The following is a 10,283-nucleotide window of genomic DNA, read 5'->3' as shown; positions in this document are numbered from 1 at the left end:
AAGTTCCAAAAGAATGCAATAAACTACACAACTGTTCTTTGCCCAAATTTTCTAGTTTTGCTGACAGTGAAATAAGTAAATCAAGAGTAAGGATGAAATATATTCAAGTATCCAAACATCAGCTCAGCTTTTTAAAACTAACAGTCAAAATGGATAGAAATGGTAGTAACATTTTAATATGAACAGATTTGTGAAGTCTAAAGGCTGAAAATTTAAATTGCATCTTTTGGTCCAACAGATGGTTAATTAATTTAACAGCTGTAGGTTAAATGCAGTACAAAATTCGGAAAGCTGACATTTTGAGAGTTAGCCCTTTCATGCTTTGGGGATGCTTTCCAACTTTCCAAATTTGCTGCAATGTTATAGTTTAACCACTGTCAACAGGGCACAACATTTTTAGCAATTAAACTGAACAGCTTTGCTCATCTTTTGGTGTAACATACACGGGGGGCGGGAATACAATAGGTCGATGGTTACTAAACAAATACCCTCTATGTTCAATATATCGTGTAAATTAATTAAATTGGGTAAAATACCGGTCATACCTCGAGAAGTGGGCGAATTCATCATAACTTCTGAAGTCATGCACACAATATAGATAACAGTGCAACAGAGCTTCATGTTAAATTGTGTAGTTGGCACTCGCAGCAACAAAGTGCATGTTCCTGGCACAACTTGCCTAGGCCTGCACATCTTCTTCAAAGCTAGTATGCAAGTGGAGCTGTTAGAGGTGTTTAAGAATGACCAATTATTTCTTGACTTGATTCAGTTCATACAACCGTTGACACAACATGTTTTTGAAGCTTGCATATTTACGAGGCTTGTGTCCTTATCATAATTTCCGAAACTTTCTTAATACGCTGTGGTTTTATCCCAAAAGTCACGACAGTCGGCCTACGACGAAATTGTAGCTAGTACTAGTACTAAATTCTAATCGGCTTTTTGCACTCCTTTCTAACGTTTTGGCTCTTGCACACATCGCGCCGTGAAGGTCCGTGTACTGGCAGACCGACAAGACAGGCAAGCAAAATACAAAGAAGCGTCAGAGTCACTAAAAGTTTCAGTGTGTCAGTTGGGACAAAGTAGACCTGAGAAATCAAGTAATGAACATGGTCCTTACCTGTAAAACCTGCCGAATAATACACATTTCTCTTCCCCAAAAATTCCTCTTTCCCGCAAAGGCCGCGGGAAAATGGCGGGAAAATTCTGAAGAAAATTTGATCTCGTCCCCAGAGCCCTTCGGTTCTCTATGCCCGCTGGATTGGCCGCGGGCTCTTGGCACAAATATGGATTGCCAAAGGTATTTTTAACGAGGTATTGCAATACTGCTTTTGTTGCAACTAAAAAGATAACATTGAAGGGCGGGTTAAACCACAATATGTTCAGCGGAGAAGGCTCTCGGTCACAGCAACGCGTTTTCATTGAGAAACGCAAGCCTGTTCGAAAACGAATGTCTCTAACGCACTTTGCCTATAGTCTACATAGAAACGATGGATAACAGTGACGCAAGAGAACATGCTTCGTGATATCCAAATCGGAGTAGCTAAAATAAGGGACGGACCATTATTTTTTGACGAGGCGGGGATAAGGGGTGCGGGGGTTGGGGTTGGCTATCCTCTGGGGCATGAATTTTTCTTCTCTTCCGTAGGTTGCGCATGATTTCTTTGGTGGGCAATAAATTGTGTAAGATTTTTTGTAACATCAAAAATGGGACCTTGGTAGTAGAAAGCACTTTCTCGAATATTTTTCCCCATGTCTTCCCTTACACGATTTTTTTTCAGCCGCTTTTGCTGTGAAGGAACAAGCCCCACTCAAAAAGATAAAGGTCCGTCCCTAACAGCGTTTTTCATCGTTATTGTATGTAGAAGTGTGCAAAAAAGTGGTAATGTGGAGAACCATATGAAAACGGCACTTGCGTATGCAAGTAGCCTTAGTGAGGGTAAACAACTGAAATACACAAGCAAGCGTAACTTCATTTACAGAAAAGCACTTAGAACGTGCATGTCTCCGAGTGTAATTGTATCTAGTAATGTTCTTTTTGTTACGTTTTTGCTAATGATTTCTTTAGAGGAACATTCAGCCATTTATAACAAAATTGGCTCTGACATCGGTTTCGTTTTTTTCGTTTTTTTAATTTCTGCTCCACACCATTAGCTTTTTTAAATTCCGAGTTTCATTTAAGGCAGTCTAAGAAACTATACGCCTCTCTCGACACTTGTCGACTTCAATCCCTGAGCATGCTGAGGCACTGGAAACAATCCTCGACCTTCATCCTTGACTACCCGTGAGCCTTCCTCCGCCGAATGGGTATTAGCCCTCTCCTTCCTTCCTCGCGCACGAGCATCGAGCCATATGCTCAAAACGTCGATATCCCCGCTGAACTCGTCAACGTAGAGGTCATTCAAACTATCATTTATTCGCGCCATCCGTTTCTCTAACTCGCTCACTAGGTCTGGCTTCACTTCTGCCAACTTTTTCTGGGGTCTTGGCTTTCTCTTTTTATTTCCCTTGTTGTTGTTGTTGTTGTTGTCGTCGTGAAGTTTCCATGATACTCGTTTCTTTCTAATGCTTCCCTCTTTCTCTGGCCTCTTTGGCGTGTCTCCCGCGCAGTTCAAAAGCTCTCTCATTTTCACCATCATAAAGCGTCCCAGGTTGAATCTGGCTTTGGGGACTCGTTTAGCAGTTTGGTAATCATAAATTAGAATGGCGATGAAAATATTTATCCAGATCACTTGTAGACAAATGTTGAAAACGATGAAGAACAGTGGACCAATGATGGCATGACAATCCTGAAGATGTGCAGCTCTGTCGCTCACAACTCCCTGAATGAGAAGAGACTGTACAGAGTTTATTGGAGAAGAGTAATCCGGCAACTCCATTCCAAACTGGAGAAATCCGAAATGACTGAAAGCAAACAAGAATACGAAAAATCCTAGTGAGCAGTTCAAAAGCTCCAGGGCGGATGCTTTCATTACATCTGACAGATGGTTAACATGATTGTTGAACCTAAACAGATACAGTAACTTTAAGGTGTTGAAGAACATCAGCAAAGCCAGTAACGCCGTCTCTATGTCATCTAGGAGTACTTCTCTGTCGAAACTTATGAACTGAAAAATATTCTCGTGAAGTTTTGCAGTGTTGGCAAAGAGTTCTATCTCTTTGAGGATGTGGATGACTACAAAAGCAATAGCTGACAAGATTTGGGCCAGTTCAACCCAGTTGAGAAACTGCAGGAAGTAGAGCTTACGACTTTCAACCATCTGCTTTGTTTCCTTGTAGATGAAGTATATAATAAACAGCACCAGCATAATTTGACAGACAAGAAGAGCAGCACTGTAGCCAGCTCCAACGTTGTACACGTGAATGGTACGAATCACGTGACTTGAAACCACGTGACCACTTGGTGAAAACTCGACCGGGATCCAAACTGCGCTAAAGAGACTTACGCGAGAGTTGAAAACTGTGAATTCAACCAACAAAGCACTGGTAAATCGGTCAAGCCAGTTAAACTGATTCAACTCAGAAATGACTTTCGACGCAGAGTTTTTTTCGTAGCCAAGTTCTGCCAAGTAACCACCCTGACCATATATTGAGGAAATTCTTCCCCATATAGGAAGACTTTGGGTTTGCTCGGCTGTAGAGTAACGCCAGGGCTTGGGGCAGACCTTGTTCAACGCTTCAGCTGATATGTTCTGTGATGCTCGAAACGGGCGCCATCTTGGTAAGTACAACTTCGTTTTATCTTCGGTGATGTATGAATATAGTGCAATGCAGGAGTTGAATAGGGTGTTAGCTACCTCTTCGACTTTACATGAATCTAAAGAAAACAAAAAAGCACAAATGGCGAGTTAACGAAAAGCTCAGCTAAAGAGAAAAAAAATTGCTATGGCCAAAGAAAAGACGACAGTTACTATGCCAACCAAGTCAGTGATCAGCTGAATAGAGGCAAATTTGAATTCATGAAAACAAGGCAATTCTGATCCAATTCTGAGACCTATCACTTCATAAACTCCAATTATCAAGCCATCAATCATAGCAAGATTAGTATATTGATAGCATCTTGTACACCCACCGTTTAATCAAATCTGCTCAACAATTCAGCACTAGTTATTTTTACACCCAGATGGATTGCTGTACGTGAAGAATCTTGTCCAAGACACTGGACACTAGCTTCGAGGCCACCCAATTTTACACCTTATATATGCTTGGTGAAGTGTTCTGCTTTAGTTTTTATAATTCTTTAAGGCTTATCAAAAAGAAAAAACAACAACCAACAAACAAACAAAACAAAAATAACCAGACGGTATAAAAGTCGGGACGTTCGTTTACTTCAAATTAATTAAAATGAATAACGTTGTAAGCTGATTGGGACGTAGATTATGTTTGTAAAGTCATTTCTGCATTTTAGTAAATAAAGCACTTGACTATGACTTTTTTTCCATTGATGCGCTTGTTAAAGATCAACGGCCGCTACCACAATAACTTTCTATTGCCTGAACCACAGATATGATTGTCCCACTAATACTGAATTTGACAACCGCAGTGTCTTTGCCTTCAATTAATGGTTATTTTAAAAGCAGAAACATTCTATCATTTTCAACAAATCTGCTGTCGCACCGTCTTTAACTCGAAGCTGCCTAAGTCGGGGCATCCCGACAAGCACCGCTTCACCATCACCAATGTACGGAGTGGAGTTCGACAGCGCCACATCTTTTCTGTCCTCATAGATTCCAGGTATAAGTATATTTAGTATCCAATCCCACATTGTCTTATGCGAAGAAATCTGGAAGAACAAACCAGCGGGGAGACTGCTATAAAACAACTGTAAGTTAAATGGGCTTTTTGTGTGCGTGTCGGATCTCATGCTGGTAGAGTAACCATACAACGTGGAAAGTCTCCCACTGTATCGTCGGGTGTGTTTAAAACACGAAATGGCGAAATGGCGAAAGGGCACTTGACAATATGAGATACAGTTAACCCATACAATTATTAAGGGCTAACCACCTTCACATTGATGATATAAAGACTAACCCCAGCGCTATTAAGGCTAACCTGAGCGGTATTCAGGCTAACCATAGTGCCATTTCGTGTTTTAAACACGCCCGTATGAGTCAACCCGAGCTGTACGCCAAAATAAGGATGTTAGGGTAATGCAGCAGTCTGCCATTAGAGAGCTTGTTTTTTGGTTATATGAGTGTCAGTGTGTCAGTTATCATACTAGCAAAGTAACCATACAATTGCGAAAGTCTTCCTCGGAATGAGTTGACCCAAGTTTTGAGCTGAACGCGAAATAACAGTGTGGTAGGGTAATGTAGCAGTTTGCTAAAAGCTCCAATATATTACGATTCAGTAAATTTTCAAGAAGAACTCGAAGAGCTCGATGACAGTTATTCTCGAAACCTTAATTAAGCTTTCATTTATTTAATTATAAGACCTTCATAGTTGCTGTATGCCTGTGAAAATCTATTCACCCACAGTTCACCTTATGATTTTTTCGTACCCTTGTTACTGTATTACGTTTGCTCCTCCAGTGTTAATTTTGCGCAAATTGGACAGACGTGCGCTCAGTTCAGTACATTTTTCAGATGCACGCGCTGTAATGACAACAAAGCAAGTCTCTTATTACTTCCTGTACCTGTTGCCATCCTTGGAAACCTGGGGTTCGTTTCTCGAAGGTTTCGAAAAGTTTTCGCACCTGGAAAGCCGTAGCAAAATCTCAGACCTAATGATTACAGAGCTGTTTTATTCACATATTCTTGATATGAACAGCGGTTCCCTTCAAAGAAGTCTCAGGCGTATACAACTCTCTGTTTTTGAATACAGATTTACTAAAAATGGCTTTGCGGGCCCGAATATCGAAAAGTTCTGGGGGCTTTTAAGAAACGAGTTGCAGGTCTCTTATTACTTCCCGTACCTGTTCTTATCCTTGGAGACCGGGGTCGAAGAAATGAACTACATGAATGAAGTTTACTTACATCACATACCTGGCTAAGCTCTCCAAGTGTTTTGTGCAGTGATGTAGTCAGAGAGAAACTGTCCTGACTGCGGCCTCCATAGCAGATGATCATCAGAATCCATAAATACACAAGATAACTTACTATCTTCCGTATAGCGCGATACATGCGCATCTCCCTCATGCGATATGCCCTCGCACTGCGTAACTCCCGCTTGCTCGGAGGCTCTGGCAAGGCAATCTCTTCTTCGTTATCGACTTCTTCTCTTTCGGTTGTGATGCTGATGTCGTTAAAATTTAAGATCGCGCTGGGCGTGTCAGCGATTTCGTCAAAGTCTGACTTGCAAAAGTATGAGACCAAAAATGCTACGACGACGATCTTCAAAGGTTCAGAAACAAATATGTCCATAAACGTAGAGATCACAGTGGAGATCAGCCACTCCTCGCTTATATCTTTACCCCATTGTAAACTGTAGAAGACAATGAAAGTTGCAGACACCGCCGACGATAGAAAGCACAGAAGCCACGCGAGATAAACGAAGCAATGAGGCAGAACCAGTTTATATCCTTTCCGCAGCTGAGTTTTCTTTGTGACCGCGTGAATACTGAGATGCTTGTTTACGCTGTACCTCTGTTGACGCATGTCGTTCTCTGATTTCACGCGGCAAAAGATTCCTACTATCAACAGATTTACGGGTATGACTACAAGAAGGCTCTCTACCGCAATGACCAACTGTCGGAGATTAAGAACAAGACGACCCAACCTAAGGGAGCCTTGATTCTGATCATGCCCTGGGACGAACTCATAAAACATGGCACTCGCTAGCATTGTGGTTAACAGAAGTGATAGACAACAAGATAGTCGTTGGACGCGCGTGAAGCGTTTCCTCGGAGGTCTGGTCGCCACTGAAAACCACAGATGCCCATTACCGAATTCTTCGGCTAATCTGTTCTGAAACGACGCCTTAGACATCATTCGTTTTAAGTCAGTTGAGTCTGACGTGAGGGTGCGATCGACTAATCCATCGCCTTTCTCCACAGCCAGCCACGTGAAACACATGAATGTCTTAACCTCCTGAGTGCACACGTCATAAATCTTGACAGTGTTTAGGAACCACGAAGGGCTTTTGCCGGAGTTGTCGTGCCATACGCGCACACGTCGTAAGGGGCCAATATTGTTGCAGAGCGAGAGAGTAAACGATGTGATGCTTCCTCTTGCGAATGGAATGATTGAACCACCCTTCAACTGGTGAGGTCTACTAGAACCTGATTCGCCTTCCAGAACGATAAACACGTTAGCACTCGTGCCCGAGTTGGCCCAGATGCCTGTGGATAGTTGAATCTCGTATCGATAACACCAAGGCGATAGGGAGCCTATAAATGGCTTATCTCCGATCTAAAAGTAAAAAAAGACAAGCAAACAAGTTTGTTTGGAATGGCTACTTCTTCTGGAAAGAGGAGAAGTAACCAGGAATGAATGCGTTTATAGAAATGGATGTCTCCTTTGTATTCAGAAGAAGAAGCATTCATTCCTGTGAACGAGACGAACACATTCATTCCTGTAAACAAGACAATACCTACCTTCAAAGCATCCTGCATGTCAGCTTTCCGAGCCCACACCAGTAGCAGCAGATAAAGTCCAAATACACAGCTCACAGCTATTATAACAGCTACATTCCCAGTCTCTGGGAGGCGATCAAATTCAGTGAAAACTTTATCGAAATCTACTGGATTCGGTGCAACAAAGAGCTGACCCCCAAATGAAGTCAGATGACTACACAGGCAGTGGATCGTATCCAGTGTTGTCGTCTCGGCTACCTGTTGGACAGTAAAATTGGTTTAAGAAAAGGACTTTAAAGACACTTACAATGCTAGAATTTACTGACAACATTAAGATATTGAGACTAGGAACTTTCTTTTTTAAGTTCCCTCGGCGAAAATCGTAGTGGAAGCGAGGGGAAAAATGACCGAGCAAAAACTTTTGGTAAGGTTCCACACGGTTATTTTTCCGTTGCTTTTTATTGCTTCTCATTCAATAAACTGAGGAAACGAAGTAATGTTCGTACTCAAGTATAACAACACTCTAAACGTGCACTAGCAATACTTTTTTCCTCAAGCGTGGAGATAAACCTGACAATCACACAAGCCGACTATTGACTCACTTGAGTAATGACTTCAATTTGACTAAAGCTTTTGTGCCGTCTTAGAGCCAAAAATAGTCCGCTCGGGACCAAAGAAACATCTCAGCAATCTACAACTGAATATAGCGGTAATACGTTAGCCTCTTTGTGCTGAGAGCGATTTTCAATTGAATGTGGAGAGTAATCAGGCAATTACTTTTACTTTTGGTTTACTTTTGGTTTTACGACACTCGATTGAAAACCGCACGACCCAGTTACGCTACAAAGACGTAAAACAGAAGTCATCCCAAGTTCATCCTTTATGTTACCTGACATCCTTCAGTTGTCCATCTTGACACGGCTGTACTCCAGTAAAGACAAGCAGCTGGCAACGCTTGCATGGTGTAAATTACATCTCCTCTGCTGTACTTGGGTGCATGAATAGAATGTGCCATATTTGGGGCATCCGCTACAGGGGCTTCCTTGTATTGTATGCATGATCGTTTTGAGCGCCCTTCTTCTGAGCACTTCCTTTTCCTGGACCCGCTCCTAGGCATGATTTTTATCCCAATGAAGTAACACCCTATCCGGCTGACAAGCTCATTACTAACAAACACTACGTAAGGATCACGTGAACAATTGACGTAACCAGATGACAACCTAACGCAGGATGAAAAATTGGGAACAGTAGCGTTGATGTCACTGTTGCTTAGAGACGGACGTTGCCCGTATTTAACTGACACCAAGAACACTGTTACGTTGTTTTCTGGACGCACCTTTAGTATCAGAGCCATGCCTGACTGCGTTACATTGATCTTGTAAAAAACTGTATTATTGGCTCCAACGTAATGAGATTGCGAACTGTTTGTTAAATCGTGAGTATAAGGAATCTTGATAGTTATCGGAGATTCCAGTTTTGTGATTTTCAAAAGATGTCCAGTGCTATTCTTTAGCTCAAGGCTTGACACTCCTGTGGTCACTCGCGCTCCCGAGGGGTCCCACGTGAAAGGCACGAAGCTAGTTGTTACGATCTGCCATGAGCAGAGAATAGAAAACTATGAGTGGTAAGTTTTCCGATGTGACATCAGGCAGTTCAGCAATGGGCTTTGTTCATAATCTTCTAAAGGGGCGTCTCTCGTTCTAAGAGTTATTGTACGACCCTACCCTAATAATATTCCAGATTATAATTTCCCGTAACTGGTCAGGAAGCCTTTGCTATCTGTCATCCGTACCTTACAAATATTTAGTATTAATATCATGGAACATTCTGGCGGGGATGGACTCGATTTCCATAGAAGCAATAATCTGCAAACTATAAACTTTTGCTTGATGATTGAAGTAATGGTATCTATCATCTCGTGAAAAAAGTAACACTTGGCATTTGTTTCCTCCTACCTGGCTGTCCACAAACAATGTTGCTGTAATAATTAAAATGGGACAATGGCAATGTGGCACGTACATGCGAGGTTTCTATATATTGATGTAAGTTCTGAAACTCATTAATAATTCATCAGGCTTAAACAAAGAGAATTATGACCGTGACGGTGTTTGGATATCTGATCCAGTTATTTACGTGTAGCGTAAATTTTTACAATTTTTCTCCTTAGTCTTAGATATATGAAATACTCAGGACAGTGTTTGACCTCACTGATTTTCAAACACCTCTAAGTTCGTAAAAACTATTTCGCTACGCGTCGTATTTTCAACGCTATTCTCGGAATTTGCCTGAAAATATGGATGGTGGAACATGGTCTTTCATGTTTGATATATTACATATCCACTAGTTCTCGCCTACCTTGCTATCCACAAACTGCGTACCATTATCAAACAAGCTGGGAACGGAAGGAAGAGTGAAACTGCTTCCTTTGCCAGTTGACATAACAGAGCCAGCGAGTAAGTCCGGTTCCTCTCTGGACACGAGTAATGACACCGCCTGGGCTAATAGCTCAGTCGGCTCCTCACCGACAAGGGTTTGGGATAAGATCGTGCTTCCGACCTCCTCCAGTGAATTTAGGATACCAATAGCTCTTGCTTTAGACTACAAATTAGATAACATTAACTTAATAAGGCATAACAATTAAGTTCCACTGAGAAACGTGTTCGGCTTCACAAATTTGGCTACCTCTGCTGATGTCACTGTTCGTTACATCTCCATTTACAAACTGGATCAAACTTAGTGAATTAAAAACAGACATCATAAGTAGAAAAGA

General features: G+C 41.7%; 1 protein-coding gene across 1 annotated transcript in view; it reads right to left on the bottom strand.

Moving 5' to 3' along the window:
* Nucleotides 1–2,111: 2,111 nt before the first annotated feature.
* LOC110050691 (uncharacterized) overlaps nt 2,112–10,283 on the bottom strand; it is a 38,334-nt gene continuing 30,162 nt past the window's right edge. Inside the window, 6 exon segments of the mRNA XM_089275283.1 lie at nt 2,112–3,817; nt 4,618–4,783; nt 5,985–7,349; nt 7,535–7,771; nt 8,403–9,104; nt 9,869–10,111. Of these exon segments, the coding sequence (XP_089131409.1) occupies nt 2,196–3,817; nt 4,618–4,783; nt 5,985–7,349; nt 7,535–7,771; nt 8,403–9,104; nt 9,869–10,111 (4,335 nt within the window). The 3' untranslated portion in view covers nt 2,112–2,195.

The sequence above is a fragment of the Orbicella faveolata genome, unplaced genomic scaffold (genome assembly GCF_042242905.1).
Source record: "Orbicella faveolata isolate gen_17 unplaced genomic scaffold, um_ofav_v1 contig_36, whole genome shotgun sequence".
Taxonomy (NCBI): domain Eukaryota; kingdom Metazoa; phylum Cnidaria; class Anthozoa; order Scleractinia; family Merulinidae; genus Orbicella; species Orbicella faveolata.
The sequence above is the reverse complement of the archived record's forward strand: the minus strand, read 5'-3'. Positions and strand labels throughout refer to the sequence as shown.